The 26,921-nt window shown below is 54.9% G+C and overlaps 1 protein-coding gene across 1 annotated transcript; it reads left to right on the top strand.

The window, feature by feature from the left end:
* Positions 1-4,835: 4,835 nt before the first annotated feature.
* Positions 4,836-24,970, top strand: Foxo6 (forkhead box O6). The gene is made up of 2 exons (XM_063236197.1): positions 4,836-5,894; positions 22,820-24,970. The coding sequence occupies exons 1-2, from the start codon at positions 5,481-5,483 to the stop codon at positions 24,074-24,076; spliced, it is 1,671 nt and encodes a 556-aa protein (XP_063092267.1). The 5' UTR covers positions 4,836-5,480; the 3' UTR covers positions 24,077-24,970.
* The last annotated feature ends 1,951 nt before the right edge of the window (positions 24,971-26,921 follow it).

Genomic DNA, 26,921 nt, shown 5'->3' with positions numbered 1-26,921 from the left:
CTGGGAACAGTGGCATTCCCTTAAAATCTGCACACCTCACAGTGTGATCCTCATTTGGAAATGAAGTCTTTGCAGATGTAATTAGCTAAGATGAGGATATACTGGAGTAGGATGGGCCCCGAATCTAGTCTGGCTGGTGTCCTTATGGGAAGAAGAGAGCACAGACACAGACCCAGGTGATTTGCACAGGAGATGGGCATAGGAAGACATAGACAAGGAGGAACACCACACACTAACAAACATGGAGGCCGAGACTAGAGTGATGTGTCTACAAAGTAAGGTTGCCAAACATTGTCAGCAACCACCAGAAGCTGGAGGAGGCTAGAAGTATTCTCCTGAGCAGCCTTTGGAGAAAGCCAGTCCCCACTATCAGCTTGATTTCAGACTTCCAACCTCCAGAGCTATGGGATAACGCTTGCCTCCTGGTTAAGCCACACAGTTTGTGATACTTAACACATGCATACATCTCCTTCCTACGGTACAGAAAGAGTGGCAGTGTGGCTCCCAGGTGGAGCCCCGGTAAAACAGACTCTCAGGGTAAATTCAAGGCAGAGAAGAATGGCAAGAACACCTATTTACCCTGCAGGCGCTCTATGCACCTTATATGTAGGATCACGGTTGTTCCCCCAGTTAAGTATGAGATTTCCATTTTACAAATAAGGAAGCTGAAATGAAAAGCCATTTCCTTCTAAACTTGTTTCCCCCCCCCCTCCCATAGATACTACACAAGGAGCAAACTCATACCTCAGTTCGAGTCTCAGGGAGCAGGCTACTTACTTCCCTTCTCTGAGCCTCATTTTCTTCAGCCAGAAAATGGGTATAATAGTATCTTCCTGTCAGATGGTTGTGAGAATGAAATTAGTTCATTTTTTCATTCAGCATGTTTTATGGAAGGTCTCCTCTGCACCAGCCCCTCCACTTGGCCCTGGAGACACAGCAGTGACAGGTCCCCAACAGGGTGGGCACTTTGGAAGTGCTTCATAGAACTCTTTTAGAACCCAGAGGGACAAGAATGTAGGATTCAACAAGGGGGCGTGTGAAGCTGACTTAGCTTGTAGAAGGCTCACCTTGGTACTAATTCTTTTCTCCTTGTTGGAGATGGTACAGATCCCTGACCAAGGAAGACAAATTCCTTGAGGGCCTGGGGCCTGTGTTCTTGGGCACCTAACAGTGTCTGCTCCCAGTAGCCTCTCCAGAGCCAGCAGAACTGTGTGATTCAGGCAGTCTGTAGAGGCAGCTGAAGGGGCCTTGGTTTTCTCCTGGGGGCCCTCCTTAAGGCATTGTCCCCTCAGCCCATGCCTTCCCAGCTCAGCCCCACCCACTTCCTGACAATGTCCCTGCCTGGGCCCGGGCTGAGCCTGGCCTGGAGATGCTCCCAGCTGTCCTGATATCCCCTCTAGCTTCTGCAGACATTCCTTTTTCTGCCCCTGAAGGCGTCCTCTGGGCAGAAGTCATTCGCTTCCCTCCAGAGGTGTCCCCAGACACCGCCCTCATGCTATTCTTTTTCCTTGACAACTGTGGCATCCAATATCAAATGGGCTGTGCTCAGCACAGGCAGAGTGGGATTCCTGATAGCTAAGTGGCTTAGGGAAGAGTCCTCTGAAGCTCCCCTGTGGACTAGGAATGATCAGTCTGGTTGGGTCTGGTTGGGTACCAGCAAACCTCTTCCAGACCTTTGCTTCTCTAAGCGTAGGATAGAAGACACCCTCTCTGCTTCCATGGAGTGGGGTGGGGGATGAGGACCAGGGACACCAAAAAAGCCTGCGCGTGCGGCAGCAATCAATCCTAAAAGCTGACTGCCTACCAGGTAGGCTCTGGAAGTGGGACAGTGTGGGCACAGAGTGGCTACGCCTGTCAGACCTCCTGTCCTCACTTGCCCCGGGTGAGCTGGGAGAGCTGGCACCAGGCACTGGGGACATGGGCTCTGGCTGGCCCAGACAGCTCAGCAGTGGCAGCAGCAGTGGCAGCAGGGGCTATTCTGAGAGCTGGGAGGGGCCAGGAGCTGCGCTCTAGGAGGGAAAGCAGCTGGGAGGAGACAGTCCCTGGAGTAGGGGTGGAGTGTCCCTGTGGTGTGGGCGGTGTGTGCACTGGGCGAGGTGTGTGATTATCACTGTGGGGTGGCCCCACTTGAGGTCCTGAAAAGTTTGCTGGGATTGTTTGGGCGTATGTGTAGCAGTGTTGTGATCTAAGTATGAGTCAAGTGAATCACACAAAGTAAGCGAGTGAGTGAGTGAGCTCAGGCAGGGATAGAAGCAAGCATCCCTGAGTGTGGAAGGAGCAGGAATAAAAGTGTCAACAGCGGGGGCCTGTTGGTGAGCAGGAATGAATGTGGGAGTGAGTGACAGCAAGGGTACACAGGAGCTGGGAGATTGTGTTGGGGAAAGGAGGGGCTACTGGTGGGGAAACCAGAGGAAGACCTGAGGTTTTTCAATAGGCACAAGAGCATAGGGTACATGGCAAATGTGCTTGTGAGAAAGTTGGTGTGTGTGTGTGTGTGTGTGTGTGTGTGTGTGTGCGCGCGCGCGTGTGTGTATGTGTGTATGTAGTGAGAACAGGTGGGAGTGTATGAGTTGGAAAAAGTGGGAGGGCAAAATACAAATGATCAACAGAAATATAAAAACGAGTGCTCACAGAGCACTTCTTCTGAGCCTAGTGCTGATGTTTAGAATCTTATTTCATTCTTCAAATGTCCTGTGGAGTTAGTGCTATATAACCCTGCTGATAGAGTAGGAAACTGTGGCTTGGAGCAGCTAAGGAACTTGCTCATACTACTAATCACTGCTAGACTGCCTCATGATGAATGCATGAGCAGGGCCAAGTTGTGAGTGAAAACGAATGTCAAGTGTGCATCAGTGGGTGTGTTGAGTGTGTGTGTGTGTGGCCTGAGTGTGCCAGACATGGACTCCAGAGGAGAGGGCAGGCGGCAGCTGTGGACACCAGGCAGGGTAGGGACTGAGCAGAGTCTGAGTCAACATCTGAGGCCTCTATGCCAACCTGGCTTCCCAGCCCTGCAATGGCAGCCTGTGCCAAGGACCCCAGCAAATGATCCTCCCAACCCTGGGATGGCCCCCAGCAAACTCCCATCTGACACTCAGAGCTGGGCCAAGGGGCGGAGACTGGCAAGAGGCTTGCCTGGCCTCCAGGGTACCTACAGGGGCAGCTCCCAGGGTGGCTCCCCAGGCAGAAAGGGCATATGAGAGTGGTGGGAGAGGGTCCAGCAGTGATTTCAGCCCCTTGTGGCTCTAAACAGAACCACCTGGAGGGTGTGGAGGGGGGAGGAGGAGGGTAACAGTTCCCATGCCCACCCCTGCTTTGGGATGTGACTCAGCCAGATGCCACACCAGGCATCTGTAAGCAGGGCCTGCTCCCACTCTGGGGGGTAAGGAGGAGCCCCTCCATCCCATCACACTCTTGGCCCTATTCCTCAGGTCTTAAACTGGAAGAAAGGAATTTCTGAGAAAGGAGGACTGTCCCCACAGTACTCCCACAGTGCAAAGAACGCTGCCTCTGCAGCCCCTCAGGAGGCAGCCTAGTGGCTAGGGAGGTTTAGGAACCTGGGATTTTTGTGCTGGCCTTGCCATTTGAGCAAGTTACTTCCCCACTCTGGCTTCAGTTTCCTGATTGTCAAAACAGGAATACTGTGCTAAAGGACAGCAAGCTGTCTGGACAAGCAGGGAATGGAGGCGATATGTATGTGTAGGAGGTGGAGTTAGGGAAGTGTCAGGATTAAATTGACACAGGAGCTCAGTTTTGCAGAATGGAAGATATTTGCATAAGAACTTTGAGGAGGGGAAAGCATGTTCTAGGCAAAGGGAAACTCTGAATGAAGGCTTGTGGTGCATAGAGGTATGGCTGGAAATCTAGCTTAGCACCCAGTGGGATAAAGTCCTGGACTGCCCAATCTCTCAGCCAGCCTCACCCATCTGCAGTCATGTGATGATCTGGTTACCATCTGGCTCTTTTACTAGTCTGTGCAGGAGGGACCTCATTTGTCTCAGTCTCTGATCTTCTCCTAGTGCCCTGAACAGTGTCAGGTGGATCAGAGATGCTAAATAAGTATTAGTTAAGTGAATGAGAAGCTTTTCCTCAAACACTCAGAATTCTGGGGTAAGCACTTTTCCAACAGCCTCTGTAAAGAACCTCTTCAGACTCTTAAGACAGTGGTTTGCAGAATGTGGTCCATAGGACATCACCTGGGCACTAGGTAGGAATGCAAAATTTTGGCCCAAATCTAAATCTATCCAATTAGAAACCAGGAGTCAGGACGCATCAGTCTGTTTTAACAAAATGTCCAGGATAACTGTTTTATACGTTGAATAAACTTTGAGAACCAGAGCTCTAAAACTGTGTCCACAGACAACATAAAAGCACATGAAGACCCCATTTACAGATAGACAAACTAGGATTGTGGCAAAGCCTGGCCTAGAACTCAAGTATTCTCGAATTATTCCTTTCCACAGACCAGGCCAGGGCACAAAGAAGAGTTAGATCCTCCATCCAGTCAGGTTCTTGGAATGGAGATTTGGAACCTCAGGGTCGAGAAAGGGAGGGCGGGGCATTCCTCTGGGGGATAGAAGGCGGAGCCAGTGCTCTGAGCCCCGCCCCATTAGCGTTGCCCCGGGAAACCCCGGGTTGTAACAATAACCTGCTGACGCGCTTATGGGAGGGATCCTGTCGAGTCTGTGGGCGGGACAGTCCTGCCGCGAACCAATAGGAATCCTTGAGCCCCGCCCCCGAGCCCCCCTCACCAGGCGCCAAGCAGGGGGCGGGGTCGCGCCTGCCTCTTCTGCCCTATTCCGTAGGCGGCGCTGCAGCTTCCACCGGGTGCGGCGGGGTCGCCCTGAGCTAGGAGCTCCACGCCCCCGCCCCAGCCCTCGGCGGGGCACCCGGGCGGGCCCAGGATTCCAAGGCCGCGGGCGAGCACGCCCCGCCCCTCCTCACCAGCCCCGCCCCTCCGCCCCTCCGCCCCCACCCCGCCCATCCCGAGGTGCAGCCGGCGCTAAGCGCGGCAGGCGCGGGAGCTGGCGCTGGAGCTGGAGCGGCGGCGGCTGCGTTCACCGGGCGGCGGCGGCGGCGGCGGCGGCGCGGGCCCGGACACGGGCTCGAGCTCCGGCATGGTGCATCCCGGCCTCGTCCCGGGAGAGCAGGACCCGTGCGCAGAGCCGGTGCTGGGGGAGCAGCGGCGGTGGCGGCGGCTGCAGGCGCAGGCAGGCAGCAGGTGCTAGTAGCCCGGCTGGGCGAGGTGTGTACCCGAAGGGCTCCCGGGCCGCCGCCCCCTCTCCGCCGGGGTCTTTTCCTGTCCTCGTGCTCCCCAGCGCCTCCAGCCCCCTTGCCTCTGCTTCCCTGCTCATGGCGACCCGCGGCTGAACCGCGCCACCAGGGACCCCTCCCGCGGGCCTCCCGGGGCGTGCAGCTCCCGGAGCCGCCCGCCCACCCTCCGCGGAGCCTCCTTCCCGTCCTCGCCCGAGCCGGGCGGGACCATGGCCGCGAAGCTACGAGCGCATCAGGTGGACGTGGACCCAGACTTCGCGCCGCAGAGCCGGCCGCGCTCCTGTACCTGGCCCCTGCCGCAGCCAGATTTGGCCGGCGACGAGGACGGAGCGCTGGGCACAGGGGTTGCAGAGGGCGCCGAGGACTGCGGGCCAGAGCGCCGGGTTACGGCCCCGGCAATGGCCCCCGCGCCGCCGTTGGGCGCGGAGGTCGGACCGCTGCGGAAAGCGAAGAGCTCCCGGCGGAACGCATGGGGGAACCTGTCCTACGCCGACCTCATCACCAAAGCCATCGAGAGCGCCCCGGACAAGCGACTCACGCTCTCGCAGATCTACGACTGGATGGTCCGCTACGTGCCCTACTTCAAGGATAAAGGCGACAGCAACAGCTCAGCTGGCTGGAAGGTGGGGGCGTCCGGCTGGAGACAGGGGCTAGGATGCAGACTGGGGTTTCCTGGGCGGGCCGTCGGGGAGGGCCTCTGGCGCACTTCAGGGGTCAGGGAGTGTGTGCCCTGGGCGTGGGGCTGGTCGGTGGACAGGTGGAGGCATGCTGGGAACAGCTGTGTGCGTGATCCCTGGTCAGGAGGGAAGTGGGGTGGGAGATCTGGTATCGTGAAAAGGTACTGCCTCTTTAAGGTGTTCCTGAGCAACATCTCCACCCTATCCTGGAGGCTTGTGACGAGCCCATTCCCAGGTCAGAACATTAGGAGCCCCCAGCTCCCCCAAGTTTGCTTCTTACCGCACTTATTTCATCCTCTCTACCAAGACATCCTTTAAAGAGCTGGACTGAAGACTTGGGCCAGTGGCTGCTTTCCCTCCCAAATCTCCACTGCCTTTCCTCCAACTGGCCCGTGGGTGTGGAGTGCCAGCCACAGGCCCACAGTTCTTTCTGTGATGCCAGGAGTTCACCCTGGGCACCCAACAGCCTGGGGTGGGGAGTGTGGCAAGTGACCTGAGCTGCAAGTTCATGGGGCATATGGTGCTGGCCACTTACCTGGCTCAGCTTGGGGTGGGGGGGTTAATCACTGCTGGTGCCAGGGTATGGTATTGAGGGCTAGGAAATCTGTCCCCGCTCATCCTAGGAAGCTTGTCTTTCACTTTCTTGGCTTTCTGGGCCCAAATGCATTTAGGGGTTGGGGGAAGGGTGGGGTACCCATTGGAGACCTCAGTGCCAGGCAGTAGAAAGGGGGAGAGCCATCTTGGGAAAGGACAGGGACATGGGCTTGATTGGATTTTGGTCTCCAGACCTAGTTCATCCTCTGGCCACTTTATTGGAGAATATGGGTAGTCTGTGCTGTTGGGGGTGGGGAGTGGAAGGGGCTTGTGCCTAGGAGGTGAGCTGTCAGGCTCCCTATGGAAAGGGGTTCCTTGTGAGGGAGGCATGCCTGTATCTAGGTAGGGGGCTGCACTCTGTGGTGGCTGCTAGCAGGGTCCCAGGAAGGAAATGTGCTATGGCAGCGGACCTGGTTTGCTCTAGATGCCCCTGGCAACATTGTAGGGATCAGAGTGTCCTGTCCTGGGAGCCTGTGACTCTCAGGCTTTGTGCTGGCAGCTTCTCTCTCTTGCAAGCCCCTATGGGGCAGGGATGCAGACCAGAAACATAGACATGAATCTCCTTCCCCACTCACACCTCCCTCACTACTCCATGTGTCCTGGTCCACCTTCTGCTTCTCCCTGGAGTTGTATTTACTGTCCTGAGGGGACATAGTTCAGCTGCCACCTTCAGGAAGCCCTTTCTAACTGTTTTTAGCCACCTCAGGACTCCCTTTCTCCTGCCTTCTCCAAACCTACAGTGGGTGTTAATCATTGGTGTCTTGTCTCATTTCCCCTTCCTAACCTTTGAAAGACAGTGGCAGTATCAGAGCTGTTCTGTACCCACAGCACCCAGCATTGAGCCTGGCAGCAAGAAGCATGTGTAGTGAGAGAGAGGAGATAAGTTGATGCTGCAGACGATTTGGAGTCAGGAGAGTACAGTGGGCCAGAAGGCCAGGAGGGCTTCCTGCAGGTGGTGGAGTTCCAGCTAGTCTTGATGGATGAGAAGGATGGGGAAGATAGGGAGAGGGGACCTGAGACTGAAATCCAGGAGACAGCTGCAGTTCATTGAGCATGTCAGGGCCAAGCTTTTGCCAGGTTCCCCTGCATCTTTAATGCTCTCTCAGCAGTCCTTGAGGTGTGTTTTACTAAGTCCATTCATAGAGGAGGGCACTGAGGCCCAAAGTGGAGGGTTGAGCTGCCTACGGTGCTACACTTAGGAGATGGGAAAGCTGGATTCCAACTCAGACATGTCTCCTTCCAGGGCCCCACGGAGCCTTTGGAACAGGGCCTTGCTGACAGCTGGGGCAGGAGGGGGACATGAAAGGCTTTTGAGCAGGAGCAGGTATAAATCCTAACATAAGGTGAGAGTGTGCTTGAAGATAATTTGGTACTGTAAGTTCATTGCTCAGACTGTGAGACTGAGGCCTTAGAAGGTGATAGGACTCTCCTGAGAGCATCAGTGAGCAGCAGGCCCTGGACAAGAGCCCTGGGCTTCTGCCTGCCTGCTAGATGTAGTTTCCATTACACCACACTGATGGGGACACAGTGGTTCTTCTGTCCCTTGTGTCTGGCCTCCAGTCCTGGGCTTGGGGCCTTAGGCTTCAGACTTGAACTCTTGCCCTAGGACCTTCCAGAATTACCTAGGCACTGGAGGGCATCTGCCCCATGGTATCCCTTCATCCCCAGCTCTCTAGGTGAGGTGAGGAGACTTCCTTTTCACTCCCTCCTGGAGCTTTCTGCCCCTTTCCCAGTCAGTTCCTCCAGAGATGGAGGAGCCATCCTTAACTCCTAAACTATCTCTGGTTAACAGAGGCTGTAGTACATGTGGGGTGCCAGGTGGGGCCAGGGCCCATTATTCCTTCCTCCCTCTCCTCCCAAACAAAAGTGTCCCACACCCTGTGTTCCATAGATGGGGGCACGGAGAAGGCCTTGGTCCTGCTTTCTGGGTGCACCAGTGTTCAGCCAGTTCCCTCCCCCTGCCATCTGCTTTGTAGACTGGAAAGGCTCAGGGCGGGCAGGAGTAAGAGAAGGTGGTACTCTGGGGAGCCAGGCAGGTCTCCACAGAGGAGGTGATACTTGATCTGAAGAGGGGAGAATTTGGGAGATAGTATTCCAGGAGATATTGCATACCCAAACTGAGGTGGTAGGATTGTGATGTTGTATTTTTGGCACCCTTTGGCAGTGCCAGGCTGGAACCCAAGGCTCCCAGACATGGCCAAGAGATGGCTGGAATGGTCTGACACTGAGCCTTCACCCAGTGGTCCCATATGTGATGTGGGAAAGGTAGTCCAGTGCTACTGAAGACAACAACGGAAAGAGACAAGACCAGCCACAGGCTCGGGACACCCAGAAAAAGGTTGGGCTTGGTGCTCAGAGCCACACCAGAGGCATTGGTCCTGTTCCCTTCAGGACAGAGCATCTCCTACCAGGCCTGCGAGATCCTTTCCCTTTAACTTGTCTGGGAGAGTGTGGCTAGCTGGGTGGGGCCTCCCACTCCTTCTCAGATGCTCCAGCTTCAGGGTCCCTTAGCCCTGACTCTTCCCAGAAGCCTTCCCAACTTCTCTGAGCCCTGGTGTGCCTTCCTCTTCTGGAGTTGCTCAGCCTCCTTTTGTGTTTTCTGGCGGCCAGTTAGTTCCTTTGGGAGCTCCTTGGAGAGGCCTGGGCGCCTCCCATGCCTGTCCCCAGGCCTAGTGGGGAGGCACACAGTGGATGGGGACTTACCTTCTCCCTTTGGGGCTGTAACAGCCTGGTTGCTGAGGGTTGGGCTCAGAAAGGCTGGTGCTTCCCCCATCTGACCCAGGCCTTGGCCTGTAAGTTCCAGGTTGGGCGGGGGTGGAAGGGAAGCACTGATCTGAGAGGCCAGGAGCAGCACCCTGCTAAGGTAAAGAGAGCAGCCCTAAGTGCAGGCCCCCTTTCTTCTTAGCCTGCTCCCAAGGGCTCCCTCCTCCTCCTTTGTCCTCTGGGGATCCCCAGCCCCAGGGGCTGGCGGGGGTGCAGGAGGAGGCGGTGTGAGCCCGAATTGGGGGGGTGTCCTCACCCCCCTCACTGCACGAGCGAGGGGCTGGCAGCTGCCCGCCTCCTGGGCACGGGGCCCGTGCCAGCCGCTCCTGGCACAGTTGCTGGCACGCCCGGCAGACTCCCACGGCCACCTGCTCACACCCACCCACGAGCGCTGGCGCGCTGCGGGCCCTTCCGGCTTCCCGGGCCTCCTGGCGCCCCTCCCCCGCCGTCTTGCCCGAGCCCCCACCCCAGCCTCCAGCTCCTCCTCTTAGACCCTTACTCTGTTCACCCCATAGCCCCGCCCTGTGCAACTTGGGGACAGCACAGGCCAGAAGGGCCTCGGGGGCCTCAGGGCAGCCACGCCTTGGTGGGGGGAAGAAGACCGCAAAGCCAGCAAGCAGACAGACTGACAGACAGGGTGAGGGCCCCCGCCTGCCACCTGGCGCCGCTCCAGCGGGACGATGGCGGGCAGCGCCGTGCCAGGCGGTAATTGCAGACAGACTAATTTAAAGAGATGAGACGGTTATTTTTAACTCGCGTTAAGGTAATGAACGGCGGGGGGGGGGGGGGGGGGATGGCGAGCGGGCGGGTTGCGGGTTCGAAAGTTCAGCGCCCCCCAGCCCCCACTTGCTGTGGCTCTGAGTCCCCTCTTGTGAGGGGACCAAGGAGGCTGAGAGCAGGAGAGGCCCCGCCAGAGGTGGGAGGGCTGAGAGGGCCGGGCAGGGGTGCTTCCAAGCCCAGTGCTTGTCTCATCAGCTCCTCACCACTATCCTCAGGAAGGTTAGTGTCCCTGCAGGTGGGGAAGATACTTGCCCTTGGAAGTGGCAGTGCTAGGAATTGAACTCCCACTCTAGCCATGAAACTCCAGGTCTTTTCTGTGGCATTAGGCATAACTGAGATGGATCGGTGCTGGAGGGAAAGGCTTGGGTTTGGACTGTGAAAAGCTTGGGGGCTTATTCCTTGCAGCTCACTTCTCCTGTCTGAGTGGCTGCTAGTGATGGGCTCCACCTAGGGTGCTGCGGTTTGTCTGTAATGTGGGAAGGTTGATGGGATGGTCACCGGCTCTGTGCATGGCTCTGAGCGTCAGATAGAGGTGCTTGGACTGCACTCCAGGAGGCTGTCCTCTCCTTCCTGCTTCCCTGACCTCCAGCTGACTTTCTAGGTACCTCCGTACACCAGTGAGGGCCTGCCTCCCACTGGGGGCTGTGTACCTGGGAAGCCCCTCCACCTTGGGGCTTACTCTTCACCTCCAGATGGGACTTTGGATTTCTGAAGAGAAGAGCTCAACCCCTGGTGCTGTGCCTCTTCCTTCAGCTCAGCCCCTTCTGACACTCCCAGGGACTAGGAACTCACCCACTCTGGGCTGGTCCCTTCTATCAAGGAGTACCTTGATACTCCTTACAGCTTGTAAGGATATGTTTCTTCTCTCCAACAGTCCCCTGTCTCTAACAGTGTCACTCAGTGTGTCCTGGTTCAGCCCTTTGAGGTCCTGTGGAATCAGCTGTCCAGTCAGGGATGGGTGAGGCTGGGCAGAGGCTCTGGGGGTGCCTTGGTCCAGTGTGTGTGTGAGCTATAGCCAAGCACTCTGATTCTAGTCCTCGGTGTCCTCCATCTGTATCCAGAGGGCCTTAGCTCAGTCCCTGGTGCCTTCCAGTGCTGTGATTTTGAAATCATGGAGCCATGAGATAGTCATTGGACAGAGGGCACATAGGATTGTGAGGATTTCTCCCTGGTGGGTGAATCATGGGGTACAGGTCTTAAACTTGAAACTCCTGCTTAGATATGCCAGTGATAGTACACAGGTAGCAAACGTTCTCCCAGCACAATGGAGTGGGTGTTTGTGGCCATCCATTCTGCCCCCAGAGCAGGTAGATGGGTGAGGAGTTCAGGATGTTGGGTGGGCATTAGCTCAGGCTCTGGGGCTTGGGTAGGGTACTTAGTGGGACAGCTGGATCTGGAGCACCCCCCTTCTCCTGGCACCCTGATTACCATGGAAACCAACTCCTGTTTGGGAGGGTTTGGCTGTTTGCTGCCTCTCCCCACCCCCCAACCCATATGTGGAGGTGGGAGGGGGCCAGGTGGTGGTGGGGGGAGGGGCCTCCCACACCCTCCCCGCAGGGCCTCCCTCTGCAGAGAGAAACCTTCCTGGTCCCTAAGCGGGATGTCTCTTGTGAGAAGGGGAATGAGAATTAACAGAGTTAATGTCTGGGTGGCCAAACAGTCACTTGGGCACATCACACATATTCTCATCTTCCCTGAGTCCTTCCAGATAGACCTTAATAGCCCCATTTTGCAGTTGAGGAAATGAAGGCATGCTTGGGATGAGACAGCCTGGATGCTGACTAACTAACTGGTGATCAGAGTTACATAGAAGCTTCTCAGCCACACAGTTTTCCAGTCTCCAGCTCAGCCCTTGTTAGACTCTCAGCAGATAGGTTCTACATTTTAACAGGTATGTCTGATGATGGATCATTCAGAAGTGATACCTTAGATGGTGGCTTCCTGGCCAACAGCTTGTCCCCTTTCTGCCATTGTGGGCCAGCTTCTCTAAGCAGGCTGCCCAGATTGAGCCCATTTCTTTCCTTTTTTTGAGTCTCCAGAAATTTAAATCTCATGCAGTCAATTTCAAGGGACTGAGCCTCCATCCCAGCACCTGTGCCCACCCCTGTGTGTTAGCCGCGCTGTGTAGGATAGGGATGGAGAGAATGGAGCCGGAGCCACAGCCTGCTGTGCAGCACTACTGAGGGCCTCTGCCAAGGAGGGAGGGAGGACACATGCGGGCAGAGGCTCAGTGGGCCGCTCAAGGACCACGTGCTGAAGAAAATGATAGCCAGAGACCCTACCCTGCAGGCCTCACAGGTAGGAGAGAGAAGAAGACCCTGTGCACGGCCCAGTGCTGCTTGGTCCAGATTTGGAGCCTTAGTGTGACACTGCAGGTCTGGTCTCCTTTCCAGCCACTTTTCTGCCTTCTGACTCCTAAACTGCTCCAGCGTGGGATTCAACCTGCCTTGTGTCAACACTTACATTCTTTCATTTTATTTTTATAGCTACTCTGTGATGTTGGTATTATTACTTTGTCCATTTTGCAGATAAGGAAACTAACAATAAGAGAAATAAAGAGACTTTATAACTGAATCCTGTTGTGAGTGGTAAAAATGGAACTCCCAGGACTACCTCCACCCATCCCAGTGCTCTGGCCAGGCTGTTTCCAGCTGGCTGCCTCCCCTCTGTTCCCCTAACCCCAGGTACCATCTCTGTTTCCCTTAGAGTTTAGCCCAAGGCTTCTAGCCTTGGGAATGGCCCTGGGTCCCCAGCCAGAGAACTCCCCGGAGGGCAGGACAGCCTGCTGTTCCCCTGATCTGCAGTCTCAGGGATGACGTCAGTTCTTCCATTTATGGTAACCCAGGCTGCACCATATAGGCATGTATGGTGCCATGCTACTCAGAGGGAAGCTGGACCCTGACTTGGAGGGCATCTATGGGTCAAGAAGGGGAGAGATGAGGATACTCCTTTCTGATTCAGTGTAGAGACTTCTCAGGGTCAGTCATCAGCAGTGGGTACTTTTTAAGGACTCTGGGGAGGCCAGCAGGAATCAGGGCTTGGAAAGCAAGTGAGTGGCCTTCCAGGGGAGGACTAAAAGCTTGCATTCTAGGCTGCAGGGGATGACATGAGCAGGAAGGTCACTGGTGGTTGATGTGGAGAGAAGACCAGAGGGACACTCACTAGAGGTTGATGTGGAGAGAGACAAGTGCCCCAGTGTGGGCCTTGGAGCTGGGGTGCAGAGTCAAAAGCTGACATAAGGTAGAAGCCCAGAGTCCTCAGTGCTAGTCTGAGATCCCTGCAGCCTCTCTTGGGAATCTCCACTGAGACAAAGACCTGTAGCTTGGAACTTGTAGTTATGGTGCTGGCAGAGCTGAGTCTACTTACCCTCTGTGTAGCCTTGGACAACTGAGCTTCAGAACCTCTTCTACAAAATGGGACCATAATCGGCCCACATTCTAGCTTGGTTGGGATTGCAGGACATGTGCCTGTAAAGTTGCAAAGGAGTTGTCATGACTTTGCAAAGGTGTTGTTCTTTATTCCATGAAAGGAACTACCTCCTTAGGTACCCTGTCATGAAGGGTTCCCTGGGCCCCATCCCTAAGAAACTGCATTCTGTGTTGGGGAGTGGATGTGGGGATTGTCTTGGAGAAGATCCCTTCTAGGGCCTCCCTGAGCCTGAGGTATCAGATATTCTGGATGTCCAAGCTCCCTCCTGCTCTTAGTTTGACGCCCTGCTTTCAGCCTCTGCAGCCTTCTCCCTGTACTTGGGAGGCAAGCAGAATGGGTTTAGGCTGCTCATTTTATAGATGAAGGGAAGAAATGACTTAAGTCACCCTTGAACCAGGGTTGCCTGACCCTGGGCTAGTGGCTTCTCTTTATCCCACTGGCTGAATGTGTGACCCTGGGCATGGCCCTTCCCACTCTGACTGCTGGTTCTCCCCTAACACTCTGGGAGGCCTCCCTCCTCTTATCCCCTCCCCTGTCCTCAGCTGGCCTTGCCACCTCCTTCTGTAACCCGAGCTGGGCCATGGGGGAAGGGGCTTGCCCTCTGCCAGAGGCACCTGCCAGCTGAGCAGATGTGCTGGGGGGAGGGCCTAGGAGGGGTGCAAGGTGGGGGCTGGGCAGACAGGGCTCAGCACACCCCCCCTGGCCTCTAGCCCCTGTCCCTGGAGCTCACCCTGAACACTTGTCATTTTTCAGCCAGCATGCATGGTGTTTTAGCGTGTTCTGAAGGACCTCTGAGTTTCCAGGAGAAGGTAGTTGGCAGATGGGACTGGTGCCCCAGGCTGGGTGGATGCCCTGGGCTCCTGGAGCTCCTTGGCATGGGGACTGAGAGCCAAAGGTGGCCCCTGGGGGCAAGGCCAGTGTCTGTGCGGGTGGCCATGCCCCTGGGAGAACAGATGGTTCTCTTGGCACGGTGCCCACCCCCAACCTCCGCCCGCCAGCCTGCAGGGCTGGGGCACAGCTGCTGGGTCCTCCCAAGAGCCGGGCCTAGGGCAGGGCTGGGTGAGGTCACTGCAGCTGCTCCCAGGGCCAGGGCAGGGGAAGAGGGAGGTGCTGCCTGTAGGAAGGCTCTGCCTCAGCCCTGTGTGGGAAGGGGTCCGAGTGGCTTTGCATTCAGGACATATCTTTATTACTGGCTAGGAACGAAAGAGTCTATCCAGGCAGTGCTAAACCGGTGTGGACAACATCTCTTCTTGCTCTAGGGCCCCCCTGGAGCTTTTTCCTGGCCTGTGCTCCTCCCTAGAGGCATCTCAGGGCAGGAGGAAGAGCAAGAGCTCTGTGCAAATTCCTGCACCATTCCTTACATTGTGTGACCTCAGTTTCTCATCCATGAAGTGGGAATAATAAGCCAACTCAGAGCTGTTACAAAGACTTCATAAGAAGATCCCTGTTGGGTGTTAGCACAGTTTATTGCATGTAGTCACTGTTCAGTAAATGAGAGGAGGAACCTTGGAGAAACAAAGGGAGGTAGCAGCAGCAGGAGAGCCAAAGGAGGTAGCAGCATCAAGGCAGAGGCTCAGGCAGGACACTGGTAGGATATAGGTAGGGCCTGAAGCACTGACTTGAGGTTTTGCTGAACTGAACTTGCACAGAAAGTCCAGTCCTGGGCTGTTTGTGACTACTGAGGGCTCCGCCCTAAATACTGACTTGGAGAGCCAAGCCCTGCCCTATGTGGGCAGGCACCCAGACTCTGGTTTGCAGTTAGTCTCTGCAGCAGCACTGAGAGGCAGCAGCTATCTTTGGGCCTTCCAGAGGGGTTCAGGAAAGTTCCACAGAGCTGGTCTGGTTGGCAGATGGAGGAGCAGGAACTGGTTGAGCTGAAATGGCAAGGACAAAGGGAACAGTGCAAAGGCGCAGAGAAACAGATATCCCAAGTACCTGAGGGGCCTGAAGGTTTGGGGTGATGGGGCTGGGATGCACCAGAGAGCTCTTGAGTATCTGTCTGGAGTAGAACTCAAGCCCATGGATAATAGGCTTTTTTGCAGGGGTAAGTCTGGACTCTGCCTGGGCTGGCTGTGTGGGCTCTGCTCTCTTTGGGGTGGGGAGTTGCTACCACCTGACCTTGGACTCTTGCCTTGCTTCCTCCTGGAATCCAGCTGCCCCCTTCTGTTCTACTACAGATCCTGAGGCTAGTCACTTATAGGCATCCTATGCCTCTCTAATGCCAAGGATTTGTTCTTGGGCTCCAGTCCCCAAAGTCACATGTGTTACTCTTCTCGTGTGAAGCCTGCTGGGTGAGCACACCATCTCCACCACAGGTAGCAGACCAAGGGACTCCAGGGAATCTATGGCTCCATCTGGTCCTGGACCAGGATAAGGCTCCAGAGTGGGGTGAGGGGCAAAGGGGTGGGTTGGGTGCAGCTGTTGGGACTCTGAGACAGGGGAGGGATGAGGTTCTTGATATGTGGTATTCCTGTGGATTTTGGAGTTACCTCCTTTACAGGGGATACTCAGGGTCCCATGAAGTTGAGATTCCATCTCCTGCCCTTATCCTTTCTTCATACAAGAAGGGCAGGAAACAGAAAGAACATGGGAGTTATGGATGAGACCAGAGCTTTTGCCACAGCCACACAGGTGTCTCTACTTTGGGGAGTGACAAAAGAGAGGAGTTGGTCTTCATCCCCATTGGGCAGCAGAGTTAGTATCCTGAGAGGTACTAGATGGAGACTGTCTGTGATGAAACTTGGAATTGGGTCTATATCTCACTTTGGGTGTAGGCTTGCTTAAGAGGACACAAGCCCCAGGACTGAACTCAGAGGATCCTAGAAACCCCCAGATACCAGGAAAGCAAGGAGATAATACAGGGCTGGGCAGGGGGACAAAACTTGCATCTCTTGTTTCTGATGGAAATGAGAAGAACTTGCATTCAAGAGTCAAGGAAAGATGCCCACTGGGGTAGGCAGCATCCCTTGCCACTTTGGGGCTGGGGGTGGATAGAGCCCTGGCTTTGGAGTCTTAACAAATGCAAGCGTGGCTGCATCACTTCCCAGCTTTAGGGTCTCCGTAGTCCTTTGACCCACCTTGCTTCCGTCTTTGTAAAATAATGCTCCTTGCTGGCAGGATGATGATTGGGAGAGAAGAAGGCTTGCCTATGCCTGGCATGCAGCAGGTGGTGCCTTTCTCCTGCCTCAGTACTGGAAGCATGTACTAGTGGCGTGCTGGATCTGGCTCGCTCTGGCTTGTGAGAGCTGAGTGTGCACACTTCTTCCCAGTTCTGTGCTTGGTGACATCACACTGGCAGCTCCAAATGGGCAATGATGGTAGTATCCACACCACGGAAATCAACAAAAGCTACAAATCGATGCAGGTGGGATTTTATTCATCCCAGAGAGCTGATTGTTAAACATTTACTAGCACACACCGAATGTGCCTCCAGGAAGGGTAGCCTTCCCCATACCCTCTGCCCAGGATCACAGAATCAGAAGATGGCTCAGAGATCAGGGGAGCCCACATCCCAGAATCTACCCTGTGGGCTCTCTTTGGCCCTAGTGGGGACAGGAAGTAAGGCAAAGTCCATGAGCCCTTCTGGGCCTGGGAAGAGGAATACAGTTGTACCAGGAAGCTCCCTGTAGGCAGGCAGCAGCAAATGGTGGGACTTCTCTTATTTCCGTGCTCCTTTCCTCATCCCCATGGATCTGGTTTTCCCTGGCTGGAGAAGTAAGATTGGATGAGGTTGAGCTGTCAGGGAATGAAGCTGTGCTGGGAGGAGAAATGAGGTTGTACTGGAAGATAAACGAGGCTGTACTGTCAGGGAATAAGGTGGTACTTGGAGCAAGGTGAGGCTGCATTATTAGATAAATGAGGTTGTACTGCGGGATGAAGTGTACTTGTTGGAAAGAGGATGTCCTGCTGGATTGGTCGGGTTACACCATCAGAGAACACAGCCACACCACAGGAGGAAGGTGCGTGTCCAACTTGGAGGATAAATGAAGGTGTCCTGCAGGATAAATGAGGGGACCCGACAGGTGAATGGAGTGCTGTTAGCAAATGAGGTTGTACTTGCTGGATAAATGGAACTGGTGTGCTGGATAATAAATGGGGTTGTTCTGTCAGATGAATGCATTACTGCTCGTGGGCGAAGGGTACCCTGGGAACAGATGAGGGTGCCCTGCAGGATAGATGAGCTGCTGCCACCAAATGGATCACATCCTGGCCATGTGGGAGGCAAGGTCGAGGTTACTCCGTTCTTTCTGGGGCTGCTGGAGTGTCTTCTGGCTCAGGAGGTTGGGGCTGCGGGAGGCCTTCGCATGATGGAGCTGGGGTAGTCTGGGGAGCAGTTGGGGTGGGGACAGGGCAAGGCAGGACAGCTGCCTCATGCACCTGTAAGCCCTTCCCCAGCTGTCTCAGACCTTCCTTCTGCTTGTAGTTCCTTCCATGCCTCATGCTGTTCCTGACTTTCTCCACCATCATACTGGATTCTCATTCTGTCCTATGGTCTCTCCTCAGCCTACGAGGGAAAAGCTCCTAATCTGTGCCAGCTCTGGCACTCATGCATAGCACAGTGTTATGCTTCCTTTTTTCACTCGTTCATTAATTCTGTACACATTTAAGTGCCCACTATGCACCAAACGTGTGAGATACAGAATAAAAATGAAGACAAAAATCATCAATCTCTAACGTTATATCCCGCTAGAAGGGCAGCCAGGCAATAATTAAAACAGAAGATAAATAAATTATATATAGGTTGAGTATCCCTTATCCAAAATGCTTGGAACCAGAAGTGTTTCAGATTTTAGAGTTTTTCGCATTTTGAAATATTTGCATACACTTTACTGGTTTAGTATTCCTGATCCAAAAATCTGAAAGCTAAAATCTGTAAAATCAGAAATTTTGAACACCATAGTGTTCAAAAAGTGTCAGAATTTGGAGCACTTCAAATTTAGAATTTTGGGGTTAGGAATGTCTAACCTGTATTCATTTAGAAAGTGCTGGTTGTTTTGGAAAAGTTCAGAGGGATAAGGACATCAAGAGATGGCAGGGAAGAGGAACAGTTTTTAAGAGTGGCCGAGATGGGCCTTATTGCAGGAGGAGCCTTCTAAACCTGAACAGAGACATGAAAGAGATGCAAGTTCTGTGGGGCATGTGGGGGCAAGGAACCTAGGAGCCGAAGGATCCAGAGTCCAGGAACATGTGGGAGGGATGGAGTAGGACACTGGAAAGTCACGGAGGGGCTTGTGTGCCATGGCACTGTCTGGGTTGGGATGGCAGGGACCCCTTATTACCTAAGGGATCATTCTGGCTGCTGTGTGGAGGGCTGCAGGAAGTGAAGGTGGAAGCAGGTAGCTGCTTGAGCTTCAAAGCATCTTGGCCCAGGATTGTACTCTTCGTGGTATTTGGAACTGAAGCTGGCATCTAGATCCAACACCAGAACTCATGCACTCTGTTCTGTGCCAGCCTCACCAGTCTCCTCTCCCTGATGAGAGAGGCCTGGGGTTCTGTTCTTCCTGGCTCAGGTTCTGGGGGAGAATGGGATGAGCATGGAGTGTAACCCACTGTTCCTTACCTAGACCCCAGATGCTCTCCTTAGAGCCTCAAATCTGGGAGGTCCTATCTCCACTGGGAACATGTACCAGGCCTGGATGTAGGTGTAGAAGGTGGAAGGCCTCAGAAGCCAGGCCCAGCTCTTGGCACCAGGGGAGCCCAGGCTTGCTGGGGCTGTGGCTGTGGTGGTGGGTTGCTTAGCGACTCTAAGAAGGAGCCCTGGTTACTGCTGCCTGGCAGAGGCGTCTCCCTCCTCTACCTCCCTCGCTTTCTCCATGGCCTCTGGCCTCCCAAGAGGCTTTGTATGCAAGCCAGATTTATGATCAGCACTTGCCACTGGATTTTGGTGGGGAGCTCTGGTTGCTACCAGAGGAGCCATACTGGGCTGAAGGACTTGGGCTTCTGTCATTGAACACAGCCCTGCTGCATGCCTGGTACAGAGGCCAGCTCAGCACTCAAAGGCCTAGGTCTTTATCTAGCTCCAAGCCACCTCCCTGCATGACTCTGGTTAAGGCATTGATATTCTTCCCCCAGGCCTCAGCTGTCTCATCCATCTGGCTTGCAGAATCCCTCCCTAAGGATGTTTTTTTCAGAGGTGGGAAGGTGATGAGTATATAGGGCTCCAGATAATCCTACCCCCTGCTCTGATGGTCCAGCACCTAGAACTTCAGTTTTTGTATTAGACTGCATTTACCAAGTTCCAATGATTTAAAAATATGTGTATGTATGTATGTATGTATGCATATAGATAGACAGATAGATTTGAGAACTCTAGACCATATGATTCCAAGAATTTTCATTGTCAAACCAGAAAGGTTCCCAGAATACAATTGGCCCTTGTCATCAGTGTATAATAGGGAGTGAAACAGTCCTGGAGAGGCAGAGGGACTTGCCCGAGGTCAGGACTGGTAGATTGAGAAGAAAACCAGACTGGGGGTCAGGAGGTCTACACTCATACCGCTACTCTGACATCAGCCATTGTGTCAGGCTGGGGCTAGAGCTCCCATGTTCTTGACTGGAGGGAATCATAGGAAGGATGCAAACCTTTAGTAGCCTGGAACATGTCTTGGCCTAGAGCATGTAATCTAAAATATTTTTTAAGATTTATAAAGAAATGAAGAAAGTATGGGGGCTTCAGGATATAGCTCAGTGGACCTGGTTTTAATCTCTAGTACTGCAAAAAGACAGAAAAATTTTAAAAAAGAAAATGCATTATGAAGTACAGGTAAAATTCCCTTGACCTCTAAAAGGGAAGCACAAGTCTTTGTAGGAAATTCTGACCTAGGCTTCCTGTGTCACAGGCATCTAGGGATATTTTAAGTGGCAAGTTTGAGAAGCACTGGAGTCCTGACTTCTTAACATTCTTCGAGAATTCTGTGACCAGCTTTTCTGTCCTATGACAGAATATAATGTCCTTTAGACTCAGAGTAAGAGCAACCTGAACTTAATGCCTGGCTTTATGGTTAACAAGCTATGTGACCTTGGCAACTCAGTCTCTGAGTCTGTCTCTCTCCTCATCTTGAGATAGGCATCTCAAAGCTTGACCTTACGGAGTCTGATATGATTATGTGAGATAAGCTTTTTGAGCACCCAAGGCTGACTAGGTGCTGGTACTTGGTGGTGTCTTCCCTTCTCCTCCAGCACTCTGAGCCAGGCTAGCACAAAATGACATTGATAAAAAGCTGTTGCCTGACCCACTCCAGCTGGAGAAGGGAGAAATTAGGAGGGTAGAGCCTTTGGCAAGCTAGACAGTTCTATGTGAGAACTGAAGCCTCCTGGGCCCTTGAACACAGGTGTGGGGGAGGGGCCAGGGAGCCAGGTGCAGGGGCCGGATGGGAAATGGCTATCCACTTGAGAGAACACCACTCCCTGGGGATTGAGCTCCCCGCCTCTCAAGGCCCCAGTAGAACCCAGGCAGGGCAGAGTTGGCAAGCCCCAGCTGTTGCTCCCAATACTAGAAAGTGCCAGACATAGGGAGCCAGAGGCCCCAAAGAGTAAAGCTAAGACCAAGAGCTGGGATGAGATCAGAGGGTGCCCTGGGCAGAAGAAGGGCACTCCTGATGACTTGTAGTCTCCACAGCCTTCACAATACGGTGGCTGACTAGAAGTGTGGCTCAGTGGATTAATGGGTTAAAAGCAGGTCCATGGTCTGGGGAGAGCTGGGGTAGTGCCTGGCATAGCTGCCCAGCTGTGGGACTGTGGGCAAGTTACATCATGCCTCTGGGTCTCTGTCACCTGGTAGATAAAATGGGGTAATGCCAGTTTCCCCAAGAGGTTGGTGTGTAGCACAGCTGTGCTCAGGGTAGCATGTGAGGGAGTTACAGACGGCAGGTCTGTGGAATGACCTAACAGGTGAGGCCTTCTAGCCAGAGTGAGGGGTTTACCCTACATTTATGAGCACTTATGTTCACCAATACTTAACCACACGTGTTAGCTCATAGAATGACCTAACGGCTTTATCAGGTGGTTATGACTAGTCATTTTTTCGGAGTAGCTCAGAAACCACCGGCACCCAGCTAGGAACCAGAAAGCCTGGCACTCTGCCCAGGCCTCTTGATAGCCAAGCCCAGGCTGTTTCCATAGCAATCCCTGAGCAGGGAGGTCAAGGCCACCAGGTGTGAGGCTCAGACAAAGTTTTACTCTAGGTACCTGTAGGCTCTCCCGCCTTCCTGTGTCTCCAGGACAAGCCTGGCCGGAGCAGGCCAGGTAGCACTGCAAATTGGCAGAAATTAAGAAGAGGATATGGACAGGGTTGGCATGATGAAGCCAGGGAGGTACCAAGGGACATCGGAAAGTTATGGTGATTTAGGCCTCCTCACCTCTCTGAGCCTAGATCTTGTGTGTAAATGGGGTTTGTGTGAAAAGTCCACTAGGAGGCAGCTGAGGGGATCCCTGTGGCAGGGGAGTCATTTGGGGTTGGCACACTGGAGAGCTGACTCTCCTTAAGGCAGGTGTGGAGTGTGAGGTCTGCATAACCAAAGGTGATTGCTGAGGGGTTTTGTGGGATCCAAGGTTTCCTAGGAGTTTTCAGGAGCTTAGAGTAGTTGGGGAGCGATTCCTCAAAAGTCTCTCACCTATACCCACGTTAAGGACCCCCCCAGCCTATTCTTTCTGGCCAGGCCCTCCCAGCAAAGGGTTAACAGTCTTTTCTACCTGCAGTTGCATTTTAAAGACGCGAAATTAAAGCAGGTAATTTATTCTCCCCACACACGAAAGAGCAATTAGTTCTAAACAGGGCTTAATCAGTCACCGCGAGATTGATTTCTGGAGCCCTGGGTTTTCGGGCTTCTGGCGCCACGCCAGGCCGGGGGGAAAGGGGGGCGGACAAATGAGCCGCAGCGGCATGAGCCCTTACATAATCTGCTGGGGGGCCCTGGCAGCCAGGCTAGCCCCTTGAGGTGCCACTGGCTGAACTGGGGAGGGGGGTCCGCTTCTCCGCTGCTTGTCCCTAGCTGGCTCACAGTAGTCCCGAGGCTGGCCACGCCTCCAGGGACGGGCTAGCTCCACCCTCTGGGCTGTGAGTCCCTGTTGGGGGGGGGTGCGCGGTGCGGTTCGGGGGTGCTTACGGGGGAAGTATTCTGGGTTTGTCCAACTTAATACTTACACTCGCACTCCCTCTTCTCCCGACTTCCCCGCTTCCTCTCCTCCCCACCCCGCGTGTATTCTCATGCTCCCTCTTCTCTACCTCTTCCCGCCTCTCGCCATCACTAACTCCCTTCTGCCCCTTCACTCCCCTCCCCGACCCCCACCCTTGTCTCCGGCCACAGAACTCCATCCGGCACAACCTGTCGCTGCACACTCGCTTCATCCGCGTGCAGAACGAGGGCACGGGCAAGAGTTCCTGGTGGATGCTGAACCCCGAGGGCGGAAAGACGGGCAAGACCCCGCGGCGCAGGGCTGTGTCCATGGACAATGGGGCCAAGTTCCTGCGCATCAAGGGCAAGGCGAGCAAGAAGAAGCAGCTGCAGGCCCCGGAGCGAAGCCCCGACGACAGCCCTCCGGGTGCGCCGGCCCCAGGGTCCCTGCCCGCCGCTAAGTGGACCGCCAGCCCATCCTCGCACGCCAGTGACGACTACGAGGCCTGGGCCGACTTCCGCGGGGGCGGGAGACCCCTGCTGGGGGAGGCGGCCGAATTGGAGGACGACGAGGCCCTGGAGGCTTTGGCGCCGTCCTCGCCACTCATGTACCCGAGTCCCGCGAGCGCACTGTCGCCTGCGCTGGGCGCGCGCTGCCCGGGGGAGCTGCCCCGCTTGGCCGAGTTGGGAAGCGCACTAGGCCTGCACGGCGGCGGTGCGGGGCTGCCCGAGGCGCTGCTGGACGGCGCCCAGGACACTTACGGGCCACGGGCCCGCAGCGGGACGCCGGCCTACTTCGGAAGCTGCAAAGGTGGCCCCTACGGGGGAGGAGGGGGTTTTGGGCCGCCGGCGATGGGCGCGCTGCGCCGCCTGCCCATGCAGACCATCCAGGAGAACAAGCAGGCCAGCTTTGCACCGGCCGCCACGCCCTTCCGCCCCGGAGCGCTGCCCGCTCTGCTGCCACCGCCTCCGCCCGCGCCAAGGCCCGGCCCAACCCTGGGAGCGCCTGGGGAGCTGGCGCTGGCTGGTGCGGCAGTACCCTACCCTGGCAAGGGAGCGGCCCCATACGCGCCACCCGCAACCTCGCGCAGTGCCTTAGCCCACCCCATCAGCCTTATGACGCTGCCCGGCGATGCGGGAGCCGCCAGCCTGGGCCCGCCAGGCCATGCTGCAGCCTTTGGGGGCCCGCCTGGCGGCCTCCTGCTGGACGGGCTGCCCGGGCCGTATGCTGCCGCCGCCGGGCCACTGGGTGCCGCGCCGGACCGCTTCCCTGCGGACCTGGACCTTGACATGTTCAGCGGGAGCCTGGAATGCGACGTTGAGTCCATCATCCTCAACGACTTCATGGACAGTGATGAAATGGACTTCAACTTTGACTCAGCCCTGCCTCCACCGCCACCCGGCCTGGCCGGGGCCCCGCCCCCTAACCAGAGCTGGGTACCGGGCTGAGAGCTGCCACCTGCGACCTGGGCATCCGGTCCCGTCCCCAAGGGGCCTCTGTCTTCCCATCCTGATCCCCGGGTCCCCAACCCCGATCCAATCCGCGGGAGGATCCCGGAGGCAGCCCCGGCCATGCTAGAGATGTCCCTCAGAAGCTGGCCACTGTGGGGCATGGAAAGGCGGGGCTGGGGATCCCCACCATTCCTACCCCACTCCTGAGCCTAGCATCTCCTTCCTGGGCGGGTAAACTGGGAGAGGAGACTGAAATCTGGGCCTGGTCAGAGTGGGGAAGAGCGAGGGGGCCGCTAGGTGTGGATGCTGATTATGGAACCGCATAGAAGAGGGGGCAAGGGGTAGGGGGCGTTTCTGAATCTTCACTTTCTTTTGTGCAGGCCTTGCAGTAACAGGACCTGTACTCAAACTGCGAGCCCCAATAGACACCTTTTTCCACCAATCTTGGTCTCACTACCTGAAGCCAGCAACCCTCCAAAAACTCACATCTATTGGCCATCCACCCTGAGCAGTCCAACTCCAGCCCTGTGCCACCCTGCGAAACCCTCATCCCAACGGTTCAGCCTCCCTCCCATCTTAGCCGGCTGAGTCCCCTTCCCTGGTCAAGCAGTCCCATTACAGCCCCAGTGCTGATCCCAGCCTCTCCAGTGGGCCTCAGCTCCGGATCCCCCCAAGTTCAACACCCCTTTCTCCGTGCCAGTAATGGCCCCTCTCTCCCATATTTATAAGTGTCCGGTCGGGGCGGGCGGTGGGCGTGGCGTCCCCCGCGCATATTGTAGGCAGTGTACTGTGGCTGTGCCGTCAGCGTGTGCGTGTGCGTGTGTGCCGTGTTGAGGCCGTGTAGAGTGCATTGTACAGCATATTTTCATGAATAAAATTGTTTTAAATATTTCCCATGCTTTGGGCTAGTGGGGGCTGTGGAGGATAATTGGCAGGGATTGGGGTTTCAGGGCCAGTGTTTCTGCCCTTGTGACTGTGCCCAAGTGCACCTCAGCATTCGCCGAGGTCAGTCTGCTCAATTTATGGCCGTAGAGTTCCTGGCATGGCTGGAGACCCTGCCTGTTGGAGCTCTGCCCCTATTTCTCTAAACATGTGCATGCAGGACATTTTGGGTCTAGAGAAACTATCCTGAATTAAGCCTTAGAAGTTGAAAGAGAAGGCACTGATGTTTACAAAAACTCTGTGCCAGATCATGTATTTGACATATTTTTGTGCCCAATTTTTGTGTCCATTGTACGGATGAGAAAACAAGAGCAGAGAGGAAAAATAACTTGGGAAGGTGGAATGGCAATAGGGGAAAGAAAAGCCTTCAAAGATGCAGACTTGTGTTGGAATCCATTCCCTCCTGTTTACCAGTGTCGTCACCTTGCTCACATCTTCAGTCTCATGTTTCTTGACCAGTGCTACAGCACACTGGATAAGCACCCATCTCAAGTAAATGAAAAAAGGTACACAGAGTACTCAGCACAAGTCCTGCACTCCTCAGTTCCTTCAAGGAAAATTGAGTGAGCACCTGTTAAGTGCCACTTCTTACACTCAGCACAGGGACTGCCGTAGAGAGCAGCGGAAGCACAGTCTCTGCCCTTGAGAAACTCAGAGGCTTGTGGGGGCACCCATTGTTAAGTAGGCAATTATGGGTAAGAACAGTGATGCGCCAGGAGTCTGCTGAGAGACCCCAGGAGGAAGCAGCCCTAGAGGAGTGTTATGTCAGCATAGCCTTGAGGGATGAATTGGCATTGGAAAGGGAAGGATTCAGGAGAGGGAATGGCCCCGAGTCTAGAAAGCAAGCGTGCGGGTTCCAGAACAAAGCAGTGGCTGGGAGGCAAGTGGGCCAGAGGGGGCCACAGTGGAAGACAGGGCCAGGTCAGAGGTGCTGATGGAAATGGGGACACAAACCAGGCCATAGGAAGACAGTGTGGCTGGAAGGATGTGTTAGATGCGTTTGGAGTGTTGAGTCATATGGATTGGACATGAGGAGTAAGGGGAGTCAGTAGTTGAGCAAACAGGGAACACAGCCAGTAAGAGCCCCGGGGAAATGTCTGCCCAGGTTTGGACAGGCTCCATTTGAATACTTCCTATGGGAATCTTTGGGGTTTAGGAGCAGGGAGAGAAGGAAGTTCTGGAGCCTTTCTGTGGTGTGAATGGCACTGGGTAATATAGTGGCCAGGAGCTGTCCATCTGGAGAGAGAGGTGTCAGAGTGCCTAAAAAGATTTCGGGGCTGGAGAGGGAGGTCAGAGAATCAGGAGCACAGAGATTGTCACAGGCTGCTAGGAATGGCCTGGGGTGGGGTTGTGTGACACAGTGGGATGAGCCAAGAAACCAGGTCTTGGGTGTGAGGGTGATCTGGCTGCAATATCTTGTCATCCCCTTAATTGCAGGAGTTGATTGGGCTGATCCGGCTGCCTAGGCAGGTGTCCCCTTCCTCCGTGGCCACTCACTCCTTATGCATCTCTCCTGAGGCTGCTGCAGGGTGGAGTAGGACAAGCACCCTACTAGAGGAGAACGGGTTCCTGGTTCCTTGGTCAGGGGTATAGGAGGTGCTGCACTCCCCTGCTAGAATCTCCAGACAAGTTCTCAAGAATCCTGGTTTGCCCTGATGAACACCTTAAAACCCTTCAGTGTACAAAGAAGGATGCATCAGCTGAGAAGGAACAACTGGGGAACCAGGATGCAGAAGTTCCCTAGAGTCTGGGGAAAGAATGTAGTAGGCCCTAGAAAGGAATGCCCAGGGCTCCTATCTCAGAGCCTCACTTTCTTGGTCTGGAAGATGGTGCAGTAGCACCTGTCTTGTAGATTTGTTTGAGGAACAGTTAAGATGAAGCTGGAACACACCTATAATCT

This window comes from Cavia porcellus, unplaced genomic scaffold (assembly GCF_034190915.1).
Source record: "Cavia porcellus strain 051 isolate PalLab524CR breed Dunkin Hartley unplaced genomic scaffold, mCavPor4.1 scaffold_25, whole genome shotgun sequence".
Taxonomy (NCBI): domain Eukaryota; kingdom Metazoa; phylum Chordata; class Mammalia; order Rodentia; family Caviidae; genus Cavia; species Cavia porcellus.
The sequence above is the reverse complement of the archived record's forward strand: the minus strand, read 5'-3'. Positions and strand labels throughout refer to the sequence as shown.

Excerpts from the sequence above, each read along its gene's own strand:
- Foxo6 (XM_063236197.1), top strand. The coding sequence starts at position 5,481 with ATGGCCGCGAAGCTACGAGCGCATCAGGTGGACGTGGACCCAGACTTC. Across the intron at positions 5,895-22,819 it reads ACAGCTCAGCTGGCTGGAAG|AACTCCATCCGGCACAACCT; the intron begins GTGGGGGCGTCC and ends CTCCGGCCACAG.